At 38.9% G+C, this 27847-nt stretch overlaps 1 protein-coding gene across 1 annotated transcript; it reads left to right on the top strand.

The window, feature by feature from the left end:
• The first annotated feature begins 317 nt into the window (after positions 1-317).
• Positions 318-24121, top strand: LOC139613247 (lysophosphatidylcholine acyltransferase 1). Its single transcript, XM_071469713.1, has 14 exons — positions 318-838; positions 6687-6826; positions 7834-8048; positions 11363-11475; positions 11967-12027; positions 12363-12421; positions 14716-14750; positions 15183-15237; positions 15560-15642; positions 17690-17815; positions 18247-18400; positions 18846-18944; positions 19406-19547; positions 19777-24121. The coding sequence occupies exons 1-14, from the start codon at positions 716-718 to the stop codon at positions 20007-20009; spliced, it is 1638 nt and encodes a 545-aa protein (XP_071325814.1). The 5' UTR covers positions 318-715; the 3' UTR covers positions 20010-24121.
• Positions 24122-27847: the final 3726 nt, after the last annotated feature.

The following is a 27847-nucleotide window of genomic DNA, read 5'->3' as shown; positions in this document are numbered from 1 at the left end:
TGCGCAACAGTGCGAGGTAATTCTAACAGAGAACAAAAGAGGTCTGAGTTGTACCAAGCATTTGCTGGGAATACACATTGTACTGGTGTGTATTTACTACAGTCTGTTGTGACTGTCGGGCTATGGCAATCACTGACATGTCTTGAATGTAGCACAGTCCAGCACCAAGAGAAATACTGCAGAAATACATAAGCCTCAATTGTAGTTGCTTGTATTTTCGTCCCTGCCCTCGGCCAGTAGCGGAGAAGCGCTGAACCTCCGCCGCAAATGAGAAATTACTATTCTGTGCTGGCCAGTTGTGAGAGCGGTAGCACATCGTGCGATGCACAGGACGCACGACGATATGGATGCGAGAGGTCCTGCGCATGCGCCCTGTCAGAGGAGAGAAATCGTGGTTAAGTTAGCATCCAGAGCTAGCGGACTGGTTGGGGTACGCGGTGTGGAGGAAGGCGTCCTGCGCACGGAAGGCAGAAAGATATCGGCGACTTCAAATATCCCCAGCTAATCCTTGAGCTAACCATTATCCCTCCATGCTGCCCGGGAGAGGAAGATAACGTTAATAACCCTGCACTGCCGCCTCAATTAGCCACGGTGAAAGACAGATAAGGGAAACTGCGTTCTCCGCGAAGAGTCTTCCTCTCTGGCAAAATCAGTTTTCTGTTTTGAATCTTGAGAAAAAAATCTGCAGCCGCGACGAAGGCCACTTCTTGGAAGAATGAGGCTGCCGAGTAACAAACAATGTGCGATGGAAGCAGATGGGAAGAAGATGGACCAAGCTCCTCCGTTCAGAAACCCTTTTGTGCACGTCTTAAAATTCACCCACCTGGAAAAGGCAAAGGTAAAACCATGCTGTCAGCCCGTTTATCTCCTCTTGTGGGGATACATTGCCTTGCTGCTTTAGTTGTTTGCAGAACATTAACGCTTTAGTGCGACGCAGTGGAGAGGCTGTCACCATCGTTTAACTTGGCAGTTTTTCCTGATTGCATGTTGTCAGCTGAGCTAGTGTTAGCTAGCTCAGCTAACATTAGCTGCATACATGTTGCTCTCTCCCTTATGTCCTGTTGGCTTCCTTCCTTCCTTTTAACCTGCTACAAATGGCCGGGTGTCATTAAAAAAAATAAACGCTCAGCTGCAGCCACGGTGTGTATTTCACTCATGACAATAGAAAACGTGAGAAAACCCCGTCTTGCCCAGGAATCCGCTAACAACCCACTAAAATGAAATACAGTTATTTAAGCATGGCCGCCTGTCCAGGATGGGCCTAGCTTGTTGCTCTGTAACTGTTGCCATAGATATTATGGCAGCTTTTAGCTAGAAGGCATGTTTTTGCGGGACAGTTAAATGTGGCGTTTATTTTAAACACTGTACTGTTTCCAGCTTCCCTTGCATTGCATCTTTTTTTTTCTTATATATATATATATATATATGTTTTCAATCACGGTGTGTCCCACACAGACAGCAGCCAACACGTGTGGATGTGGAGAATATTGCATGGAAAACTGACAGTCATGTTCGTCCCCCCCGCCCCCCCATCTGCAGCTTAGATATATTTTCCCAAGCTGTTAAAGTTTACACACTTTTGCCGATCTCGTTTAAAATAGACCAGTCACCTGATTAAATTTTAGATTTTTGCAGCACAGAGCGGACACGCAGCCCAGCTCTCCCTCAGCGCTGCTCATAATCAGATTTAGTGCTTTCAGGCTTCTCTGCAAAAGGTGTTAACTTGAAGGCTACTTCAAGCTTGCAGCCGCTGGTTTTGCATTTTTGGGCTTCGTTGCTCAAAAACGATGGAAAGTTATCATTGAGATGCAACTCGCGGAGACATTACAAGGTAGAATTTTAAAAGGCTCCCTAATCTGATTGACATTGCACTCATGGCAGAATTGTACTTTCCAAATATTGCAACATGTTGCATTATGCACAGATGATGGAAACCTCCACTCATCATGTGTACCCCTGAGCGCTGAAATATCTTCATAGTGCTTTCATAGTGGGCCTGCTTATAAATTTGGATGCTCATGTGGGCCCTTTGTAGTTCACCTCTTATGATCTCTCAGAACAGCTTAAACATTCAAGGAAGTGTGTATGTATTCATCACGAGTCATACATTTGTACACCAACATAAGGATTCAGAGCTTTGAGAGCCGTTTTTTTTTTTTTTTTTTTTTTTTTTTTTATGTCCATGCGCTCAAGAAGTGTAAATCTATGTCCCTATTGAACACTATATACTACTTTATCTTGTCCAAGTGTGTGGCACAGTCACACCAGGGGAGAAAAAGACAAAACAAAACTGTAATCAAAATGCCAGCATGCATTCTAAAACATTTTGATATTAATATGTTGTTGATTATCACCCACAGCTTCAGGATAAACAAATAACTGTAATAAATCTTGTGAAAACCAATCAGCCTTTTCTTTGTAAAGCTTCCAAATCTGAAATTGGCAGCAGCTTTCCAAAGTTGCAATTTGATTGATGTCCAGCAGTGATTATATTGTTATCTGTAAGTACAAAACAGTAAGGCATGTTCATTTCTTGGAACACAACTGCCTAAAATGGTAGCCATCAAAATTAGAACATAGCATGTATAGTATTACTAAACAGTGTGGAACTGGGACACAGCTGAGAGATATTTTCAGTAACATACTCCAGTCTAATGGGAGAGCCTCTGTTTTATGAATGGCGCTGCTCTGGTATAGCAGGTATGAGAGAGTATCTTGTTACATGTGAGAATAGTGACCGGGGGGGGGGTTCACACATATTTTCTTCCTCCTGGCTCTTCTGACAGAGATTGAAGGGAAAAGTTAGAATGTCAGGTGGATAAAATGCCAAAGTAATAGGTACACTTTCTGGTTTCTCCCATAGGTCTCACGTAACACATAAAGTCTGCAGAGCAATATATGTAGGTTATTTATATGGACTTAACAACCTACGCCTGTGAAAACTTTTTCGCTGTACCTTGTGATTACATGCGCTGATTAAAATTTGCAGAATGTTTGATTTTGACAACTGGGCCAAAAAAAGACTGTAAAATATTACATACCCCCTCATTTTAATATACCCTGACATTTAGTTGACATGTTCTTGGCAACAAAGCTTCTAGTCAGCATCCATTTTTTAAATTATTAATACATGTTTTATCATTACATTAAGGAATTCTGAGCAGCTAGGTGCTTGAAACTAGTTTCTGATAAACACTAAGTGCTCAACAAAAAAAATGGGTCATGGAATGATGGAAATTAGTTTCCTAGTTGTTCTGATGTAACTGGGAACAACTGTTTTCAGCATGTCGCGCTGGGCTTACATCCACAGCAACATGAAGAAAACACAATCTGAACCGAAACACTGAAGACTGCTGCAAAAAGCGATTGCTCTGTCTACCAGATGACGCGCCAATAAACTGATGAACCTACAGACTTTTAGGTTTTAAAAGCAAGGAATATGGAATAAGGAAGGATATGTCCCTTATTTTGTCTATTGTACCTATTCTACAATGTCAGGTGACAGACTAACTGAATGGTGTGAGATGACTCAGGATTGTTTCTCCAGTGTCACAGCTACTGTAACAAACCTATACATATAAGTGTTTTTCTTTTTGCCTCAGGGGTTAGCCACAGGTGGATAAGACTGTCTCAGAATTGTATTTTGATAAGTAAATAAATGGCTTCTGGCCATATTATACATTTGAAACCCTCCATAGTCCCCATAGGATGGGTAACAGATGGGAATAGGAACAGATGAGTTATGTTGGACTAACCCAGACCATGGGAGTATTCTCGTTGTTATAGCGTAAGGCTATTGCCTATGCAGGCTATTGGCCTGAGAGCTAATAGACTGTAGCTAAATGAAAAACTGTACTTTTTGTAACGAGCCAAATTGGCATTGTGGTTCACAGTGCAAGAGTCCGTGCAGTAGGTCATATAAACGAGAGTAACTGTGGACGTTTCACTTCTTTTCCAGTCCATGACTTTTACTTCTATTTTTGTGTGTGTGTCAAAAGAGACAGCTGTCGAGAAAAGGGGGTGTAGTTAATAATGTCACTATGTCTTTAACTGTGTGTTGTAAGGTGTCCTTGAGTGCCTTGAAAGGCACCTATAGACAAAATGTATTTTTATTATTTTTGACTAATAGCCAGATTAGTCAATTGCCCCAAATGCTGGCTCAACTGTGGAGACCAGCAGATACTCATTACTAGGCTGTACTGTAATTCAGTACCCTTGAGCCTTGAATCCACAAACAGACACTCTTGCAGTTTTGCACCTTGATGAGCTAATTAATTGATCTACAGAACTGATTGGCATAGCCCTGTGAAAACATATTGCAGCATTTTTGGTAGTGATTTAGGAGTATCAGGAAACATTCCAGCCCTAAAGTACCCATAAACCCTTAAAGTTGGTAAGTTGTCAGAGGGAAAGCTGCTAATTTCAAAGTTAATTTACTTCTCTGCTTAGCTTTGACAAGCCCAATTGACATTCCTGTGTAATTCGTTGGGGGAACCCAACAAAGACTTAAATCTGTTTTGATCCCGCCAAAGCAGAAATGAGTCAATAGCTTATTCCCACACTATAAAGATCAGTATTTCTGTGGATTGACCTCAAAATTAGGCATCTGACTACAAGAGTAGCTATACATATTCATCAGATAGACCTTAAAGCTGCAGTTTGCTAAGTTTAAGGCTACTTTTTAAAGGGTTCAATAAAGTGTCAGTAGCATGAGAAGCATTGCTTGCCATTGAGCCCTGGGGTGTGGTTAAAGTAAAGCCTATAAGGTCTCCACTATAAACTTGTCTTTTCTCCTTTCTATTCTGTGTTTTTCATTTTATAAGTCTTTTAAACTCATGATGTATTACTGTATTGCATCTTCTCACTGAAAACCTCAAGCAGCTCACCCACACCATTACAGACCCTTGCTTTTAACTTTGTTTCTGCCCACAAATTAAGATAATTCTGTGCAAAGACACAGTAAAATAATTCTTTTGCCCTCCATGCTTGTATATTTATTCAAGTGTTAACTTGGTCTGCATGCCCCACTACCACACAGACCAACTCTAGTGATGAGTTTAAGAAACTAAATGCACTGCTGCGGTTTCGCATTGACTGTAAAAGAGTTCAACAAGGAAAATGTGAAGCATCAGTATTTTAAAAAGGGGAAGCTCATACATGTCTCAACAACTAAGAAAAGGGCTGCAGGTCATGCTATGTGTCAGTTTTTGCTGTATTTAGCACAACATCCTATTTCAGTGTGTACTTGGTCAAGAAAGGTTTGTAAGCCCTGATAGAAAACATAATGTGTAACAATGATTGTGTGTTTGTCACCGGAAGTTCAGCTCTGATTTCTGCTGTTTTAGAGAAGCCTGCGATTTTGATACCAAGTAGCCCCCTGTTCATTCTGTACATTATTTATTTAAAACACATTTACAATGTAGGCCCTATGTTGGCAGCTACAATACGTTGCATTAGTCCACATGAATGATTATTTTGTTTTCCCATTTATTTTCTAGCCCTATTGCATGAGTTTATAGAAGCCTTTTAGTACAATGTTTGCATTTACTCTTAACTCCTAAATAACCTCTCTGCTTTTGTAGCATTGCCTTTGTTTTAATTCACAGTGGCATTCATGTATTCTCATGCTTTGGGTCTAAATAAATCTTTTAGCAAATGCATTATACAGATGCTCTCAAACATTTCTGTCAAGGCCCCTTTTATTATAGAAAAAAAAAACACTGGTAGTTACTGTGTTGTTTGGTCTCAGATTTTTATTAAAATGAGAGCTGCGTGTGGTAGAAGAACAAATAAATTGATGTACAGTGGGGTCCAAAAGTCTGAGACCACTTGCCCATGGGAAAGTCTCGTGTTTTGAGACCCCACTGTATCTCAAGAGAGTCTTGTGAAAGTAAATAGTTTGAACTGTGAAAGCGAACAGAAACTAGTGTGACGTGTCACTGTGATAGCTGTGGTAGGATTAGTGTGTAATGTCCTAAAAAACATTATAACACTATCTACACAGCCATTATAATATAGGCATTGGTATTTCTCAGACCAGGGGTTGCTTTTGGGGAGGAGTGACTACTATTCAACAAGGCAACAAAATGTGTATAGTGCTCATTGTTTATCAGTATTTTAAAAAGCATGCTTCCACTTGATTGATTTAAATTGACTATAATCTTAGACAAGAACCCCCACTAGATAAGATAGTGATAGCCTTCATGCTCCCCAGTAGTGGTTGCTATCAAGACAAATATTGACAGGAGATAAGCGCTGTTATCAGGGAGTCAGTCATAAAAAGCTCCAAAGTAAACAACCACCACTGCATTGAAACAGTGAAGAGCCAGGTTTTGTCAGAGACCTCAGGAATGAAGACCATATGTTACATGTAACATTTACATGAATGTGTTTCTATATGTCACTTTAAGAAGTATCATACACATGGAAGTCGTATTGCTACAATCTCACAATGTAGTGCTTTACATTGTAAAGATGCAAAATATACTGCTGTGGGACTTAATAGGTGTTTATGATGATGCAAAATGACGATGAAGAGTATAAAAGTTAAGGTATGTAAGGAGCAGTGAATGAGTGATTTCAGACACAGCCTGTAACTGCAATAAACAAGATGGCTGACTTATCGTTGATGTATTGATTTCGATGTGTTGCTGTAACCCTTTTCTCTTTTCCTTAATCTCTTACAGATTGCATTAATGACAGTCACACTATTCCCCATCCGTCTACTCATAGCTGCATTCATGATGCTGCTGGCTTGGCCTTTTGCCTTCCTGGCCTCAGTAGGACGCTCTGAGACCGCCGTCGAACCCCAGTGCCTCTGGCGGAGGTGGGTGCTTTGTATGCATATGTGTGTCTGTTTGCTAGAAAGTGACTTTTTTGTATTGCAGGAAGCACTACAATTATTTTAAACAAGTAATATTAAGACATTTGTCTTGCAGAGATTCATGTTTCAACTTGACACCAGCAACAGAAGAATGATATGGGCAGTCAGGCATTAAATTACCAATTCTGCTTTCAGCATGAATAGAAAATCACATGGCTCAAAAATCTTACTTCACATACAAGTTCAAACAACAACACTGTATTGTTGGACTTTGTGCTTTTTTTGATATCTTTGCCTTTTTTTCACAAGAGGGGACCCACTGATGAGTTTATTGATACATTCATTAAAACTAGAAAATCAGTTTCTAGTAGTAATTTACTCATGTGGTTGTATGACTGTACGTATAACAAAGGAAACTAGAGTCAAAATAAAAGATGAAAACACATCCTGTTTTAGGTTAAAAAAAATAAAAATAAATAAAAATCTGAATATGATTTTGTTATCTATCTAATTTTATTCTGAGTCATCCTTGAGCTTTGTTAGTTGAGTTGTTTGATCCTCTCTGTCTTGTGCTCCACACTCCCTGATTGTGTAATAAGCTGTCCAAGAAACTCCCACAGCAGCCACAAGTCCCCTCTTCTTGAACACTTGTCTGAAACAAAACACTAAAAATACCACCTGAAAGGTTAATGAGTAAGCAGGTGAAGAACATCATATTTTCATAGGAGACTTGGGTATAGATGATGCTAGCAGTTCACATGTGTGGGTGCAACGATGACAGAGGTCCACAGAAAACATTTAGTGTTCTTTTTTAGTTTCCTGCCATAACTCTATAACTTTAACCCTACCTAGCCCTCATCATCTTCTGTCAGTTATGTTTTTGTCATTGGATATATGCATCTGTTGTTTTATTACTGACTATTATATTAGTATGTTATGCTATGTTATGTACAGTGTGCCCACAGTTTCAATGAAAAGTGTTCCTCACACATGCATGATCTCGTTTCCAGACTGGTGGACGTAATACTGAAGATCATCATGCGGGTCATGTGGTTTGCGGGAGGTTTCCATTGGATGACTGTGAAAGGGCAAAGGGCATTGCCTGCAGAAGCACCAATCCTTACCCTGGCACCCCACTCTTCCTACTTTGATGCCATCCCAGTCACCATGACAATGGCCTCAATCGTCATGAAGGCTGAGAGCAAGGATATACCTCTCTGGGGCAGTAAGTAACATCACTTCTGTGACTATGACCTATATTGTGAGGGAGGTAACAAGTAATATAATGACTCTCATATGGGGGAAAAAAAAAAAGATCTGATTCTTCATGACAACATTACAAATCTATTTGACTGGAGTGCAGAATCTCTGAGCATAGGCTCAGTTATTACCCAGACTTTACAGCCACATGTGGCTTCCACAGCAGGTAAAGTATACACACTCTATCTGCCTTGTGTTGTGATGTTCGCTGAGGCAGGCAAAGCCACGTTGTAAAGGGCAGGCCACAACGCTTTCTGTGATTTTGCTGCTGCATCAGTAAACAGAGGGGATTACCCAATCTACTTCCCAGAAATGTTTTATATGAATTGAAGCCAAGTACAGCTTGGCTAATATTTGTAATCACACACAAAAACATGACACATGCTTTTCTGTAGCAGAAGCATAAGTTGTTTCAAAAGAGAAGACCTTTGAGTTATCAGTTGTGACTCAGCAAGTTTATTCTGTAAAAAATAACCCTATTTATTTTTTTCCACCTTTACTTCTGTTGCACTGTTACATGGCCCTGATAACATTAATATAGTTATTAAACACCCCATGATATGAGAAATGTTCCAGATGTTCTTGTCTGGATAAATGGTTACACTCAGACTAGGAAAGGAAAATATCTCAGCTGTAACTCACAACATCCTTTAAATACTTAATGCTATAGATGTAAAAGAAGACATCCCATAACTACTATTAATGAGGATTAACCCAGGATTTTATTCAATGTTAATGACAGAATTGTTTGCTGGCCCACCAGCTTCAATTTGTAACCTGAACCAGACATGTCTGGAAAAAAAAGTCAGTTAAATGGAGAGCTCAGGGAGTGAAATCCTGCCTGAATCTCAGTCTCTGTTTATGATATTATCATGAGTTTTTCAGTATACTATATATTTATTATAGTATCACCAAGCAGAAACCTGTCAGAAAGCTATCTGGTGTTACTGTCTGTTCACCAACCAAGGTCTTATGCAGAGGTCCAGTAGGTACTACACAGTTGCAGTCAGTACACACAGTGGTATAATAGCAGATCCTGCTAACTAGCTTGAAAGTTCAGTTGTATTTCTAGTTGCCAATTTAAGCATTTGTTTAATGCCCATGTCAGCAGGGCATACGTTACAAGGCCTAGGTGTGTGTTATTTTAGGTTTCCTTTCTCCTCCTCCTGCTCTGCCTACTAAGTCAATGATAAGCCATTTTTTACTGCTGAGTGAAGCTCTCCAATTTACTTACTTGCTTGTATTTGAGGATTGAAAATTTATTTAGACACATTTGCTCCTTGACAAGTTGACTTCGAGCTAAGATGATGTTTTGAAGGAATATAAGGAGCTTAATCAATCAATCTCTGTACAGTTGTATGGCATTATTTCGGTGTGTCTGGTCACTGAATATGTCCCAAAGATGTTAAATAAGGCCACTCGCTAATGTGTCTGTTCAACTTATGTTTGACCAAACCTGTTGGCCTTGCATTACAAACCAGGCACCAATGCCTGGCCAAGCAAGTGGAATCCAGAATAAGCATTAAGACCTGATCAGCCACAGTGACGTGTGTAGAGTGTGTGTCAAGGTACTAGCTAGAGCCATAATCCCTTCCTGTCGGAAGACAGCTCACTGTTGGAATCAGTTTCTTCTCCTCATGGCCTCACCCTCTTCTTTCCTCATCTTGTGTCATCCTCACTCGCCTTAACTTGTATCTCTCTCTCCTTTTGACTCTGTCACATGGCTTCAAGCAACATTACTTTCGCTAATTTTCTGTCTTGACAAAGATGGGATGTAGAAGAAAATGCTTATGGCATCTACAAAACCCCTGCAAATGTAATCTAAAATATTTGAACCCAGTCTTTGTTCACAGTTCCTTTTACATTCCAATTTAAATCTTTCCTTTGTAGGTAAAAGGTCTCAAAAGCCAGAGACACCCTCAGTCTTTGCCCATCATTTATCTGAGTTCTCTTTTAATAATGCACTAACTTTGTGATCTTATCATTACTCTGAGGAGTTTATTTCAGTCTGACACAATCAAGTGGATATGCTATGAAGAAGTGGTGTCCCTGCAGTGACCTTTTTATAGGCTGTTTCAATTTTCTTTAGAAATAAGGAAGTTCTATTGTGATCAATGTGTGCATTTGTTATCATTAACAATGTGGTAATTTAAGGTTTAATGCTGTTTAATCTGTTCCACTGTAATACAGTTACACTGACGATAAGTTGTGGACATTTATCCGATATCAGTCGACGTGGATTTTATGTGTTGATGCTCGGCCACTTTTGAATTAGAGTGACAGTAACTGAGCCCTATCAACACAGCCAGCTGTTAAAAACTCCTCCACTGCTACTGTTTGTTTTGTTGTGTCACTTGAATTTCTCAAATCAACTCACAGGTGTCTAAACTCCTGACACAACTGTCTAGATTGTAGCTGGAACTACCTTATTCGTGGTCTGTAGTCAGAAGAGGGAAGTCAGACCCGTCTTACATTTGTGATCAGCATGTGAGACTCAGCTGACTCATGGAACCAGCATTGAAGAACCCATGACCGTGTCTTAATACAGATGAACACAGCATCTAAAAAAGACAGTTTAGATGACTCTTTTATTTCCAGATATGAGGTTGGCTGGTTACTCCTCATCCTGTTTCTGTTTGAATGATATGGTAGCTGGTTAGCAAGGCCCATAAGCTCTGTAATAGTGTAATAATGATCACTAAGCATTACTGGATACTGTTTTACTATTATCAATGGCAGTTTCTCGTTGGTTGGTTTTTAATTAGCAGTACTTTACTGTTTATATGAATGCCACGTTAACACAGAGAAATCTTTCAGCACAACCATGTTCTCCCACTCTTCACCACAGTGCAGCTCTGTTTGAGTGATTTGGAGTTAAGTGCTTTGTGAAAGGACATCATTAGAGTGGTGGTTGATGTGAAGAGGAGCTTCTGGCTTTTCTTAGCCAGTACAGTGAAGTGTCTGTGCTAATGAAGTATCTGATTATTTAACAGCTATAACCTTGGTATTTATTGCAGAAATATTTTTGTTTGAGCCAATACAGGCATGTCATGTTTTACCAACTGAAGTGAAAAGATCTGACTGGGTTATTGTTTTATGGTTTATACCTGATTCTAATTGGAACTCAGAATTCCCCCCTCTCGTTCAACTGAACCACGACATGCAGTAGATACCGACAATGACAACAAGCTGTAGTTGCATAGCTGTTAAAAGAAATAACAAAAATAACTTCCTGTATTGATTTGTATTTTCTCTATTCTCTTTGCCTCTCGCTTCTAGCTTTGATTAAGTACATCAGGCCAGTCTTTGTATCACGGTCAGACCAGGACTCCAGAAAGAAGACTGTGGAGGAAATCAAACGCAGAGCCCACTCTGGAGGAGAATGGCCTCAGGTAAGTGAATGGAAATCACACATACACATAACACACACACAGGGATCATATTTGTTGATCCAAAATGACCGTTCAAAACAGCACCTGATTTTTAACATAAAAGACAACAGGTGATTTTTTTTTTTTTTCAACACACTTGCCAAACAGAGGAAACAAATTGTGTAACAAACATTTATACAGGTTTAAGTAACACTGGATGGCAGCAACTGTCGTAAAGTCCCCGCAGACAAATTTTCATTTATGAAAGCAAAATGAAAGCTGCTGTTTTTATTTCAAAATCTGGGGATTAATCACAAGAAACATTTTACCCATAAAATCCGGTATAGCAGAAAATATTGTTGAACTAACAGTTCATCTGATTACTATAATGTAATATAAAGAAACATACAACATGCCAACTTGCTGTTTAATATATGCCCACTGATTTTTATTTTTTATTTTTTTTATTTCTACTCTTCAATATATAAACAACTGCATTCTCTTCCCCACAGATAATGATTTTTCCAGAGGGAACATGCACCAATAGATCCTGCTTAATCACCTTTAAGCCAGGTAGCTCATCTACTGTCACTTTTCTCTGCTTCTTTTGAAGTCATGTTGCCACCTGTTTTTGTTCAATTATAATGTGAAAGTTGAAAACTTTTTTTTAAGTTTAACCTGACATTTTCCTTGTAACTGTAACTTTCCCTAAGCCTCCAATATTCATACAGTATATAAGTATGATTTTTTTTTTTGTTTTATCTGCTGACAGGGAAGCTTAACTATTGAGTGTACTTTTTCAATATGCAATCACTATTCTAATTTTTGTGGTGTTGTTCTCAACCCAGTTTATTGTTTATACAAACATGTCAAATTAAAAGAAGTCTTTAATGTCTTATTTATTATAGGGGCCTTCATCCCAGCTGTGCCAGTGCAGCCTGTGGTGATTCGTTACCCTAATAAACTGGTAAGATTGGTTAAGGGCACAATAGAATTGCAGCTTGATGGCACAGTTGTTTGTAGAAAAATCCCATTCATGTTTTTGTTTTAATGCAATCAGTTAAATAATCTGTTTGATATTTATGTGTTTATAGTTTGTAATATCAAGCAGATGGGGAATAGAATGTGAGTGTCTCCTTACTCACAGGTTAACTGTGTCACAAGTTACAGATGTGACTGGTGAAACACTGGTTTCTCAAGAGATAAATTAGTGGCACATCCCCTGCCCACTGATCCGCATAATCTATCTTCTAAACTCTGGTCTTGCTTTAATTTAGCAGATAGTAACCTCCAATCTGGTCCCTTCGTCTTTACTCTACATCTACAAGAGGTGCAAATTATACATAGCATAAAGTCAAAAGCTACGGCTGGGCAGTGGTAGGAGAGTAAATTATAAGAAGGGCCTGCAGTAGATGAAATGTTAGTACTCCATTCTGTGAGGCATTTGCATGAGCCATTTGTGTGTCTGCATGTATACAATGCATACCCTGTAGCTTGCTTGGCCCCTCTCCAGAGTCAAACTCAGTGACTAGGTAAATATCTCACCGGTCACATGGTGGCAACAAAGATATTACAGTTATATATAGTATCCACAAAGGAGAAAATGTTCTGAGAGAAAAGCAAAGGCATTTTGCAAACTCAGCAGAATGCCATGCAGCATTGTGAGATACTCCCTCACTCAACACTTGGTGTTGTGGTCATATTCATGAAGCTCTTAAGGCGGTGGCAACTAGGGACATTAATGATTCATGACTCATTAAGCAACATTTTATAAAATTGACACTGCAGTATTTAAGATCCCTGGAATATCAGGGTTTTCAGGCTACTACTGAATTCCCATGCAGTTTGAATGCATCTTGCATAATGTGTGTAACACTGATCAGAGACTCTGCAGCAGTTGCATGAGTGGTTTTCCATATGCAGGGAGTGGCACAGTAAAAGGTTTTGCCACCTACAGTATGATCAGATGGTAGGACAGAAAAAAAATTAGAAAATGGGCTTCATCTACATTTAAAAAAACGTATAGATTTTAAAGAAGTGCCTTAATGTTACTGAGTCAGTGATAATTAAGATTTAAAATACAAATAATTAATCTTTCAATGCACAATCAGCACCATCAGAAATCCCTGAACTGGCTAAATGGCCTTGTTTACTGATAACCTGTGCCTGCTCACCTGCAGCACTCCACTGCAGCAGTCCGCAGACATCATATGGGTCTGTTTTTAAAGGCTTTGTAATCCAGTTGAGACATGTAGTTATGGAGATACAACATGCTGTGGGGCATAAGGGACTTTGCAATGTAAGCAATTTTGAGAGTTTTTATTTATGAATCAAATCATGTAAATCTTTCCATTTAATTTATGACTCAAATTTAATTCCCATTGTGCTTCAAAAATAGCCTGTGGCAGTAATTAAATAAAGCCTGAATAATTATGCTAAGCTTTTATTGTGAAAGCATGAGTTTGCCCTGTTCAAGTTTCAGCATCTTTGTGTGCTCAACTGATTTGCACCTGACTGTGCGTGTAGCACACACACTCATGATTCAGTAGACACCTACTGGCACGTGCAGATCTGTGGAGTCTTTTTCTAGAGAGCTAGTGTTTAGATGTTCTGCAATATGTGAGGTAAGCTGTGGAAATCATAGATGCAATTGCTAAATTTCTGCCGTGACAGTGTGGTTCGCCTATTGAATTCAATAGGGTCACATGGTTGACACATACTTGAAGTTTAAAAAAAAAATAGTTTGCTAAGTGCACTTCAGTAACTCCAGAATTCCCCACTTTTCGCAGTAACCCGATTTCCATGTAAACAAGAATGCTGGTTTTCTCTGTAGGTTTAAAGGATTAAGAGTCACTCAGTTAACACAAGTAAATTTCTCTTTAGAAGACCTGAGCACTTAGTCATATCAACCCCTTAAATGTTCACATTTATATTTAAAATACCATATATTTAAATACCCTTACTAATATGCCAAAAATGGCTTACATTTTTTCAGAGGATCTGTGCAATCTGATCGTCCAAACTGCCTGGAAACCAGTGTTTCGAGTTGTCAGACCAGAGTAATGCATGGGAACTGATTTTCTGCCTTAACCTAATGGCACACTAATCTGGTTATAGGTGCACAAATACACTTGAAAGGTTTCCCCAACTATTTATTGCAAAAAGAGCTGCAGTCACAGCTAACAGGTGGTCTACAAATATTTAAATTTATGTTTATTTCAAGATGTATAATACTATTTTGGCTTTATGTTGTCTTTACAGGACACAATCACATGGACATGGCAAGGACCTGGAGCGTAAGTACACCATTTCTTTATATTGGTCATTAACATAAGGTGTTCATCAGTTTCTGCTTGCTGTTTAGATGCAGAAGAAAAATGTATCTGCTTTGGAAGTTAACGATATGGTCTGAATAAGCATCTCCACAATAGGATCTTAAATAGACTTGGAGGCAGATTAGTTTTGGCCCTTGTTATCCAACTCTGTAGTTACTTGTGTTGATTTGGTTTCCATCCTTATGGTGGCTCTCTGGATGCTGTTGACCAGATCCAAGCATGTACTGTATGTAAAACTTGAATTAAATTTGAAAAAGGAAAAACGAAAACAAAAAAACTATTTTCCTTGTCACTTAACAAATTAATGAGGAAAAAGTGGAGTATGCTATCAGTGTCTTTTAAACACAAAACCTAAAGGCTTCTGTTGTCTTTTTGTGTCTTTTTATTGTCCAGGTTTGAAATCTTGTGGCTGACACTCTGCCAGTTTCACAATGAATTTGTGATCGAGGTAAGCATGAAAGTATCTCCATATTGCATGCATTAACATAACTACAGATCATGCCCTATTTGCCCATGATGATGATGGTGATGATGATGTTGACCTCTGCACATGCAGAACTCCAAATTAGTAAAAGAATTTCAGACATTTCCTGCCATTCCTTCTATTCTCTTCCTTTCTTTTTTCTTGAAGACGCTGTACTGTAGAAGTGTGTCCCTTTCTTTTTTATCCCAACAGTACAGCCCTATATTTTTTTTCACTCCTGTGTTCATGAATTTGTATTTGAAAATTGCAAAGTTTAATTAATACCAGTTTTCGGCTACCTCCACAGTTCCTTCCTATCTACACACCCTCAGAGGAGGAAAAAAAGAACCCTGCTCTCTTTGCAATCAATGTGAGACGTGTCATGGCTAAGTAAGTCGAATGTATTATTGTATGTAATTGTACATATTAGAATATTTTATTTTCTCATAAACGACAAAGTGAACACAACAAAACTACATACACCCCTATGCGATATTACTACACAACGTTATTGATTCAAAATTGCACCATTTTACAGTAATTGGATTATTTTTAAATTGTAGTGTATTTGATCTAATTAAAACACAGGTTAGGTAGACTACATTGAAAATACAGACTCCAAAGTGCAACTTCAGTGGAACCAAAATGAGTTTGCCTGTGATTTCCAAGGGTAACTGCATGAACAAGGTTATAAAATCACCTGTGAGGACCACAGCTTTGTCAGTTTTGGTCTGGGTGCTGTCTAATCCAACATGGCTCCACACGGTAAGGAGTTGTCCGAACAATTAAGAAACCAGGTTGTGAGACTTCATAGAGATGGAAGAGGGTACAAGAGGATCAGCAGACTACTGAACATAAGCTGAAACACACTTGCAGCAGTGGTTAGGAAGCAGAGGAAGAGCCATACAATCAATAACAGAAGGTGCAATGGTCGTCCTCGAAACATGATGCCACGGATAATCTGCTATTTATGCAATCTAGGATAGAAAAACAGACGGGCAAGTGCTACTGAATTGGCAAGAGGATTATCTGTATCTTTTTTCATCAACTGGTCAGACAGTGCGAAGAAATTGCATGAAGTCAACCGCTACGGACGGTGTCCAAGAAGAAAAAGATTTATCACAAAATGGCATAAAATGTGAAGACAAGCCTGATGAATATTGGCGATATATTCTTTGGCTGGAATCAACCAAAATAAATTTATTTGGATCTGATGGGGTCCAGCTTATTTGGTGTGGACCTGGCCAGGACTACCACAGTGACTGCATAGTGCTGACTGTGAAACACACAGGTGGAAGTGTGCTGGTATGGGGCTCCATTAGTGCAAAAGGTGTAGAGGAGATGACATTTATAGATGGCACTGTGAGGTTGTATACTAAAATACTTAAAAAGATTTTTCAAACATGACACTAATCCCAAAAACACTGCAAAAATCAAGTTGTTATCCTCTGACTTGAATCCAATAGAAAACATGTAGAGTATTTTAAAATGGAAGGTAGGACAACAAAATCCCTCAAAGAGCAGCTGAAAAGAATCATTTGTGCAGAATGACAGAACATCTCTCCAGAGATTTGTCGAAAACATATGTCATCCATGACCAGAATCTGTCATCAAAAATGAAACATACAGAAAATCAAAAAACTGAAATAATGGAATCTCATCAATGAAGGCTGTACTGGCTTTTATTGTAATTGGTCCTTTTATGAAGGACCTTTCATTATAGTTCAGTTAATATGTCTGTTTCTAAATAATTGTCTTCATTCTTCCTGGGCTTTGTCTAAATATGATTAAAATTGTATTAAATGGACAGGATTCACAATTATTTAGTATTTTAGAGATACTGACAAGGGGGGAATTAGTCTTGTACATTGGTCTCACTCAGCAATTAGAAGAGCCAAAGACCAGTCAAATACCTCTTTGATTCTTGTGTGACCAACACACAAGTAAAGACAGATTCATCCCTGTACAGCTTTGTTCTGACAGGGTGAACAGTGGTTATGAAGGCATATGTTTGTGCCTCATTCTTGTCCTCTCAACCACAAATTTTGTACTGTTTCATTGTGCTTCATTTAGCAAATAGTCAATATTGTAAACCTACTCATGACACCTGAACCATTATTCACGTTATTCCCCCAGTAAATAATAATATTACAGTTCTGTACCACCCTACCTTACTTTTCATGTAAACTATGCAGTGCTCATGTTGCACAGGCTGTTCTTACTACCTGTGTTCTCATATACTCCCACACTCTGTGCTTCACTGCGGTGAGCCTGGGATGGGAAACTTGCAAGTGGACAAAAAAAAAAAACTGCACACTTTGTTCTCAATATCAAAGAAGTCATATCGGCTACTATATTGGCCGTATAAGCCTTAAGCAAAGTTTGCATCGATTTGCACATGCTGATGTCCTGCTATTGTCTCCTGTGCTGTGCTCAGAGCCCTGGGCGTACCCATCACAGACTATTCATTTGAAGACTGCCAGCTGGCCATGGCAGAAGGCCAGCTGAGACTGCCAGTCGACACCTGTCTGCTGGAGTTTGCCAAGCTCGTCAGGAGACTGGGGTGAGTCACTCAAACCTTCCAATGCAATGCACTCATCAATGAGAAGTAAGTGAGGTGCACAAGGGCAAGACGAGCAGAATACTCACAGAACACGGCAGACACCCAGATTCAGTTTCTGGCAGAGGTAGCTGCGGGGTGGTTGTGCAGGTGGGAAGGCGGTTAGGGATTGTGTCCTTGTCCCCTCCACTAGTAACCAGAAAACAGGGGAGGAAAAAATGTAGATATATTGGCTCAAATATGACAACCATTTCAAAATAAATGCAGCCCCAACAAACTAATTGTTAGAGAAGTTGATATAAGTCTGTGGTCCAATCCTGAAAACCTGAACACGGAAACATTGCCTCTGCTGTACTGATTCTATTGTTTTAATTCTCATTTCACTGTGGCCACGTTATTAATGAACATAAAGTTTCTTCCCCTCGCTCTTCCAGGCTGAAACCACAGAACACGGAGAAGGTTCTGCAGGAGTATGGGAACAGAGCCAGGAAGCTGGAGGGGCAGAAGCTGGGCTTGGATGACTTCGCTCAGTTCCTCGATGTGCCAGTTTCAGACATGCTGCTAGACATGTTTTTGCTTTTTGATGAGGTAAAGGCTGAGGAGATTTTTCACTCATAACCTTGACTGGCTCCCCAGTCTTCCTCATTGGCCAGCACTAAATCACCTGATTTACTGTGTCTTTTTGCTTCATAATGACTCTTAGATTAGGTCACATTTATATTTATTGCAAATATATAACTATATAACATGCTGTAGTTTAGGGTAAGATAGAAGTCCTAGCTGTCAGTTGACAAAGTGTCTATACACTGAACACTGCTAAGCCATGAAGCTGGATTAAATACCTTTGCCTTTCATGCAGGGATACATTTGCAGTGTAGTACCCAAACAAACTGTAAAGGTTTTATTTGCAGCAGTCTATTTGTAACAACAACAGTAGTCACCCGTAGCCGCTCCTGTGAAAGAGATAAGCAGTCTTGCTCACACGCTCTGTCTTCATCTTTTCGTAACGCATTGTTTTCTCTGGATTTTCCAGCATGAAGATAACTGCATGGATATCAGAGAATATGTGATAGCCTTATCTGTCGTATGCAGACCTGCCAAAACTCTGGAGACGATGAAATTGGCCTTCAAGGTAAGTTCTGTTTCAAGCTTTATGCTTGTCTAACCACCAGGCAGAGTAGAGTTTTCTGTGCTTGCTCAGGATCAGCATGGCATTTGCTGTGTTAAAATGCCACATACTGTTTGTTGTCTTAGGTGTTGCAAGCAGAGTAATATAATAAAAAAGTGCATTCAGGGGGGGTTATCATCGCAGCTAATCTGTTGTTGTGGTTGCATGAAAATCAAATGGCTCAAGTTTGAGTCACTTCCATGTTTACACTTGAACTGTAAACTATAATTCTTAGAGTTGAGCAGCTTCTGACCCTAGAGCTCACAGACCCACTGAGAGCAGAAGATGTAATTTCAGAAAAAGGGTAATCACTTAAAGACTGATTTCACTGGCACCTAAATCTCACGGCCCTGTCAGAGGGACATGTCACAAGGCGAAGTCAAAGGGGTGGCATCCACATTTCTTCCCCTTTTTATCTTCTCCAGATGTTTGAGGCAGAGGAGGATGGCGCCATCACAGAGATGGAGTTGGCAGTTATACTGAAAACAGCTTTAGGAGTCACTCACCTCAGCGTGTCACGTCTGTTTACCGCCATCGACTCTGAAGACACAGGAAAGATCACATTTGGTAAGAGAGGACGAAGAAGAGAAGGTCACTCAGTGACCTAAGTTGAATCTATGTCTCAAACTTTGCTTAGTTAGAGAAGATGACAAATACTCTGCTGACTTTTTCCACCCTCTCGTGAGGTGCAGTACATTCAACAACCAGACCACTTAGGTTTTCAGTGTAGTCTGTCTATGGGAATAATATTTAATATTTTCTGTGTCTCTGGTGCCCTCTTGTGGTCTTTCCACAGACAAGTTCAGAAGCTTTGTGGAGCAGCACCCAGACTTTGCTGAGGAGTACCTGCACGCAGAAAACACAGGCCTCCACAGCGGTCCCTGCCACACTCACCAAATAAAGCCCAGTCTGTCTGCTCTGAACCTGCACGGCACTGCCACCACCAAAACGGCTAACGGTATCTGCCCCGATTTTACCCCCAACGACCATGATGGCACAATAGATGGACTCCTCAAGAAACACAACTAAAACAGTTTAAAATGTAAAACTAACTCCTCTCCTGGTGAGAGGGTGTTGTGTTAGGGGCAAAGGGTTGTTAGTTACTTGTTAGTTAGTATCTTGTTTGAACAGTAAGGGACTACATTTCAGTAACCACAACTACAAAAATGGAGACGTTTACCTTACCCTTTTTTATTAGTATTATATCCATGAAATTTTCTGAGGTTATTTTCAGCCTGGTAACGGTTATTTTTGTTATAAATTCTTTTTGTTTTATTTTTTCATAGCAAGGATCGTCAAAATGCCAAACACTGGTTGTTTCAGATAAAATGCTTGAATACTTGAAGGGCAAGCACTTATTAAAAAAAAAAAAAAATCCTGGGGCAAATGTTTATTTTATTTTTTTCTTTTCCCTCCAACATAGTACTGACTGTGCATGTTTTTAACAAGAGGGAAGTAAGAAAAAAAAAACAAGCCCTGCCTAGTGAAGTGAACAAATCTTTAGTGAAATCAGTGTTCAATTCTCTTTTTCATTTATAACTTTTAACTATTTCCTTTCTTTAAAGGTTGCTGCCTTTTGAACTGAAAGTGCAGAATGCATGGGCTCATGATATTTTGAGCGGTGTTGAGGATTATTTATCTACAGAAGGGAGACCTGACGGAACCAGTGACAATTGCTTGGCCACTTGAAGTGTTAAGCTTTATTAGCCATGTTTGAGGTGAACTCAGGTCTCTGCAAGGTGATGGTCGTAATTGCTATGAGCCTGTTATATATATATATACAATGATATATTTGATTTAGCTCAGGGTTCAGTGACAAAAATGAAAAATTAAACTTGTATGATGTCATCATTTTTGATGCTCACTGGGTTACATGGTCTTGTTTTTCTTATGACATCAGTACTCTGCTGCCCAATCCTTCCTCGTTCACATAAACTTCACTGATGTTTTTTTCTTTCAGGTTGGCAGATTCAAGTGTCTTTTTTTTTTTTATTGTTAAAATTACACAACGTGGACCAAAAATGCATTGGGTGATTTCATGTCACCCTTCATGTCACCAGTCATTGGTGTAGTGACTTTAAAGGAAAAATTCACAATGTGTGACCATTGAAAGCACATTCAGTTTGGTGGCTAAGTTGGGTTTTCCAAAGGCAAGGTCATACTATTTTCCTTTCTGCATTACACTGTTACACAGTTTGAATCATTCCTCCACTTTCCACAGCATATTACTCCTCAGTCTGTCTGAAATCCCCACTGATCCAGTATCTTTTGAAGGGTGTAATAACTAATCATTGGCCCGGTAGTCACCTGTAAACTTGACCTTCCTGCTCTGTTTCTCATGTGCATGTTGTTCTTCATTAACAGAGGCATGGTTTGAAAGCAATCCAAGCACCTTTACTATCCAATCAAATGTTAGGGACCAGTCTGGAATTTCAAGATATCCCAAATATTTTTACCTCATTGATGATGATCGTATTGGCACAAAAATATTTGTCACCAATGTGATTTGGTGACTTCTGTAAACTGACATGCAGCCCCTGGACATAAAATGTATTTATAACCATAGGCTAGATGGACCTGTGCTTTCGAAATGAAGGAATATTTAAGATTAGAAATTTTATCTTGGATCAAACAAATAGTGGAGATGTTCATTAGTGTTTACTGCAATTTAAATTATTGATTTTAGGGGAAGTTACCTTGATTCATACTAGGAAGAATGTTGTATAAGACTTTTCTCACAGTTCTGATCTGATATTTTATAATTGTCCATTACTGATAGTTCTTTTTTATCTAAAATTACAATTCTAGTGACACTTTTTAATGTGTTGATGAAACTTTTGCTGTTGATACATCAACTTACTGTTGATTCTCATTTCAATCATTTGCTAACAATTCTTTATTTGTTTTTTTTTTTATTTTTTATCTTCTCTCTGTCTCTGAAAGCGGACAAAATAACCTAAAACTAAAAAAAGACACACAAAATGAAAGGTAGATTATGCTGCAGCTTCTCTATAAATGTACATACAGTACTTTATATCATGTCATTTTATAGGAATATGGTTTGCTAAAGGGAATACTTCTTCAGCAGATGAAATGAAATGCATTACAATCTGTTTGTAGCCAGTTGTACTGGGATGTGTGCATTTATGGTTTGATTCTGTTGGCTTTTTGTTCATGGATATCTCATAATTTAAAATGTGTGGTTTATATAATTTTTTTTTTTTTTTTTTTTTTAATTCCGTAAGTTCATCATGTCGGTGAGCATCACATTCCCATCACATTCATGACCATGCATACTGTACATGTGTCCCCATTATGGCTTTCAGTGAAGCAATATTTCACATCTCTTAAGCCTTCTCAAGATATACGCTTTTGAAGAGTTCTGATATGTATTTTGAATATTCCAAATGCAGGACATTTTGTGAATTTTTGATATACGTATATGAATGATTTTTATTTTCACTGCCATGATAGAGATCTGTGATCTTCTCTCCTCTGCAGATTGTATTGATGGTGAAAATTGAGCCACTTTTTTTTTTTCCTTTGTATAATACTGCAATTGTTTTGTGCTGTATTCCTCATACACAGTGTAAAGTTTTATTGTTATTACTATTATCGCTGAGTTGATTGCTTAGAAACAAAATGCAGATTTCGTATGGAAACCGATAGCCTTGAATCTATAGAATTTTTATGCTAAAAAAGAGAATGTATAGACAATCTTGTCACAATCAGAAGCTACACAAAGCGCTGATCGCCAGAGGACATTTTCCTAAGAAGTCATGGTTTTCAAATGTACACTTTTTATCCTGTTTGAACCCTGTCTCCATTGACTTTTTCTTTTATGTTTGAGACGTGCAGGTTGAACTAAGCAAAGTGTGAGTGTGTAAGTGTGTCGAGCCCTGAGGTGATGTCTGCCACCACATGACGGGCGGCAACGCACAAACACTCCAGACTGTACGCACATATAAACTAACATTTGATACGTTCAGTCACAATCTTTTAGTATTGCCCACGTACTACTTTGTCCTTTTTAAACTGTATGTATTTGTGCTTGCACTTTAGATTATTTTCTTTATTTTTTTTTAAAGAAATACCACGTTGCTGTAAAGCATGTTATGTTTGTAGGTTATGGTATTGTAGCTCAATTCTGTTGATGAATAATTTTTCATTCATAGATTTGCTACAGCAATGGGAGCACAGAGGAAATTAGGGATCACAAATGAATGGAAGTTGTCCCTTACCCCACATTTGTTTCTAGACCTACTTTTCTGCTTTGTCTCAGGATTGTGGAAATTTTGTAGCGTGAAAATGACTTTGTAAACATGTAGAACTCTGCATCATCGTACAGATTTAAATGACTAAATTGTTTGCACCGTGGAATGGATAACTATTCAATGTACTCCGAAGTGATGTGATTTTACAACAGGTGGTTAAATATACAATTCACCCTGTATGTATGAGGGAAATCATGCTGTTTCTGTATATAGGTAGGAAATCTGATTGTGAATTGCATTTGACACACTGATACGAATTGATATTCCAAGACCTGACCCAGAATGAAATGTACTGAGCCACAGTAACCCCTCATGCCGTTTGTTTCATACTTCATCAGCAAGTCAAATATGTACTTTTATATCTATTCAATATTTACATTCAGAACAATTCCGCTTTGGGGTTGTATGAAAAAACTGGGTCCATCTCTTTTCACACTTGTTTTACTTCCCTTTATTTCAAATACCTCAGTAGAGGAGAATCTGATTTTCTACTTGCTGTCAGTCTGAGAAAATGTAAACCTGCGAGAGATACATTTGTATTTATGCTACTGCTGCCTGCTTACCACAGTTCGTCCAGCAGTGAGCCCAAGACGAAAGACTTGTGTACTCTGACAGAGCGATAATGTCTTTCTGATGGCTTATTGTGTGTGTGGACCAAGAAACTGAACTCTGTTTTCTCTGTAGCTTTACTTCCTTTTTTTTTTTTTTTTTTTTTTCTATACTCAACAGGTTTTATTTTATTAATGCATTTTGATGATGAAGAGTCATTACTGCAAGCTACTTTGGATTTGTCTGTTCAGGACTGCTATGATATAACTTGTTAATGTGACTCTTGGATTGAATTAAAAAAAGAAAAATTAACTTACAGCTGTGTCACTGTCACAATGGTAATTTATAAAGTGTGTGTTTGGTCGCGTGACAGAGCTTGAATGTGTTATTGTGTGTTGTATGGGGAGTTGTACCACAGCACTACAAAAAACTTGAGTCCGTTCGCCTCCAAAGTGATTTTCTTCTGTAGTACGGTCATTGCATTTGTTGTTAGTGAGTAATCTGTACCATATTCCTTTCCCTCTTCATGTGCTGGGACATTGCCTAAATGTCTCCCTCTTGAGGTATCGTAGTGAACATGCAGTCCTTTTTCATAGTGATGAGTGTCACCTCAGGTGTATTGTATTTTCTACAAGATTTTCATACAGCTTCATTGCAAGCACAAGAAAGTTGTATTACCAAGACCCTGGCTGCTGAAATCCATGTCATCAATATTATTGGATGAAACCGTCAATACATTTTTAAATGAAACCTCTATGATATGTGATGTGGCTCTTAATGGGCAAGTTGAATTTGCCATGGTCAAAGCTGTCCTTTTACGAGGCCACGTCTTTGCTTTCATTGATTACATGTTGACGTCTATAGATGTTCTGTCCATCACTGGCTTGCAGAAGGCTGCTGTGTGGGATTGGAAGTGGTATGACAGTGATTGACAGGTTTCCACTAATAATGTAGTGAGTTAATTTCTTTTTTTTTTTTCTTGCTTGCCTGGATAGCTTGATTTTATGTTGAAAGACTTAACTGCTCTCCGCTCTCCTTTCCTGCAGGTGTGACTGATTGGCAGACTTTGTGGCCCAGTGTTTTCAGTTGGGCCCTTGAGAGTCCACCTCTTTAGTCCAGAGTGCAATACCTCAACAACTGTTAGATAGTTTCTGATGAATTTTGTACAAACATTCATGGTGCCCAGATCAGACTTTTCCTCTAGCGCCACCTACAGGTCAAAGTTTTCATTTAACCAATATCTCAACAGCTACTGGTTGTATTGGCACAATATATGACATTCTGGACATATATTTATGGGTCACACTGAATCCTAATAACTTGTTCCTCCATCACCACCTAGAATGTTCACATTTGTGGTTTTCAGTGAAATGTCTTGACAGCTATTGGATGGATTGCCGTGACATTTGATGCAAGCATTATGTCCTCTTCAGGATGAGCTGTACAAACTTTGATGATCCAGTTATGACCAAATCCCTGACATAAATGACCTAATAATAATAATGACATACTCATCAGCCTCAACACAAAACACATCTGTGCTTATTAGCAAACATTAGCATGCTAACACACCGTTGAACACCTTAAACTGTAAACATGCTAAACAGCATGTTAGCATTGCCATTGTAAGCATGTTGCAATGGCAACAGTTAGCTCAAAGCACTGCACAGTACAGGCTCAAACTAAAGCCTGGCTGTAGACTCAGAGTCAACTGAAACCAGCTACTCATTAACTATATACAGTATAAAGATTATAATACCCCCTCGTGTGTAACGGGGTCTTGGTATGGAATTTGAAACAAAGTGCTTGTGATGCTTTCTTATTAACCGCACAGTCAAAACAGTGAATATTTAAAGTCTCAGGTCTCATTATGTATGACACCATTTATTACTGAATGAGTCTTCATCAATTGTCCTCACTGCGTAGCCCAGCAGGTAAAATGGTGGTCTGTGTTTTGGGGGCAAAGTTCTAATTGTCTGGAGTGGTCATGACTCAATACGCAAAGAATTTGTCCTCATTACTCTTTTGTGTCTTTTGTGACTCTGCGGGAGTAAGCAGACAGACGAAGCAAGGCAGGTGGAAGGAAAGCTTGGGGTTCCACACTGATTCTCACAGATCTTTTCTTATGCAGACCTAACAGCTTGAGCAGAGCAGACGAGAAGTCATTAGAACGGACATGAGATTTCCAGGACGAGGTGGAATATTGTTGTTAGGTAGAATGTGCTGCATGTACCTCTCACGTCTTTTGTCTCAGGTAACGACAGGTAACAGGGGAGGCTAGGAGGGAACGCATTAGTTATTCATAAAACCACCACTTCTTGCATTTCCCCTCATACCATTCCTCCCCTTTTTCTTTCCCACTTCCTCTGCTTCACCCATCTCTTGCTCCTTCTCCCCCTCCTCCTCCTCCTCTTACTCTTCTTCTCTCTGGGTCTCAGCTGTTGCATTTATGAAAACAAGACACTCGATTATGTTCACCCCATCGTTGTCCAAACTCCATCGGAAACCTCATACATCCAGCTCAGCTTACATTGACCCAACGATTTCTGATATGAGGCCGGAGGCTTGATGGATGATTGCACTTTATAGGTGTGAGCATTGTGATGGCGGCAGTGTTAGTGTTGGGGATTAGTGCCCGATTGATCATTACGATTGGCTTGCAAGCAATAAGCTGTCATTCTGGACGTGAGGGTCATAAATCTGTCCGTGGGGAGCGGGCTGATTGTGTTATTTGATGCCCTGGTCCTGTTTTTGGTTGAGTTTGAAATGGGAGAGGTCTGGGTGTCAGGGCTGATTGTGTTTGGGCCTGTCGGACATTTATAGGTAACAAGATTTCTGCCAATTGACAGTATGGGTAGGTGGGTCATTGGGGTCCATTGAGGGGTGGAGCAAGAAGAGAGGAAAAGAAAAAGGGCAACTGGTTCATGGACAGTGACAAGGAGGGGCAGAGTAAAATGAGGGATTTTAACACAGGAATTAAAGCCAGTGGAAACTTAAAATTATACAAACAAATTGTACAAACTGGTTGTTGTCGTTTCAACCGAGATATTTCAGTATTTTCACTGGTTTGAGTTGGGTGGGACTTGGTTGGTAAAAGGTGATGTCCCTTATTCCCATGAACTAATCAGGATTTAGCAGTAGTCGAATCAGAATCTGAAAATAGTTTGCAGGGCACTGTCAAACCACATCCACACAGTCCTGTTGATGCAGATTTTTACTGTGATAAAACTTCAGCTTTGATTGCTGCTTTAAGTTAGTGTGAAAAGCTTATGATGTCAAACCAAGTGTTCAGGGGCTTTGAATGACTAGTTTTCTTTTTGTTGTGCCGTTTACATCTGAAGACATAACCATCACGAACAACAACACAGCTCTTTGATTATTTATTGAGCAGTTTGGATGAGTTTGCACTGCCAGCTCTGCCACAGTGACGCATATTAGTTGAGTCACATAAAACTAAGAAAGTCTATGGACAGATTTATCCAACACTGCCAATCTAAGCAATCTTAAGCCTAAATCCAAATTTAGATTATAAAACTATATTTTAAAAACTATAAAACTATATTTAACTGATCATTAATGATCAAAAATATTTGTATTAAAAAATTGTTATGCTAATAAGAGTTATGGTTTTATAATTTAAATTAGTTTTTGTGATTAGAACTTTAAATGGATTAGAAAAATAGATAAAAGGTAACAAACTGGGTTTTTTCCATGGACAATGTGAGATTTATTTTCCTTGAAACATCTCCCAAGAGACTTATTCTTTATATATTTTATATGTATATGGATTTATATGCATAGAAAATCATTATCTGGTGCATTGTATCATATTGTCAGCAGCTTGCACTGGTGTTTAAGTTATGAATATGAATGTTATGAATGCACAATCCAGTGATGATACTGGAGGGAAAAACATGCCAACTAACTTACAACAGCAGGCATCCCCAAGGCAAGTTTACATGTTGTACAGTTTGTCTTAGTATAAAGCATCTGAATCAGGTGGATGATGGTGATGCTGAAGGTGACCACAATAAGAAAAATGTA

Source organism: Trachinotus anak, unplaced genomic scaffold, assembly GCF_046630095.1.
Source record: "Trachinotus anak isolate AG129_WGS33_773 ecotype Australia unplaced genomic scaffold, CSIRO_AGI_Tana_v1 ptg000032l, whole genome shotgun sequence".
Classification (NCBI taxonomy): domain Eukaryota; kingdom Metazoa; phylum Chordata; class Actinopteri; order Carangiformes; family Carangidae; genus Trachinotus; species Trachinotus anak.
This window is presented reverse-complemented; position numbering and strand designations above follow the sequence as displayed.

What these genes read in the sequence shown, in the direction of transcription:
- LOC139613247 (XM_071469713.1), top strand. Translation starts at nt 716, where the DNA reads ATGAGGCTGCCGAGTAACAAACAATGTGCGATGGAAGCAGATGGGAAG. An exon ending in GTGAGACGTGTCATGGCTAA is followed by an intron (nt 15,643 to 17,689) that starts GTAAGTCGAATG and finishes TGCTGTGCTCAG; the next exon opens with AGCCCTGGGCGTACCCATCA. An exon ending in CGATGAAATTGGCCTTCAAG is followed by an intron (nt 18,945 to 19,405) that starts GTAAGTTCTGTT and finishes TATCTTCTCCAG; the next exon opens with ATGTTTGAGGCAGAGGAGGA.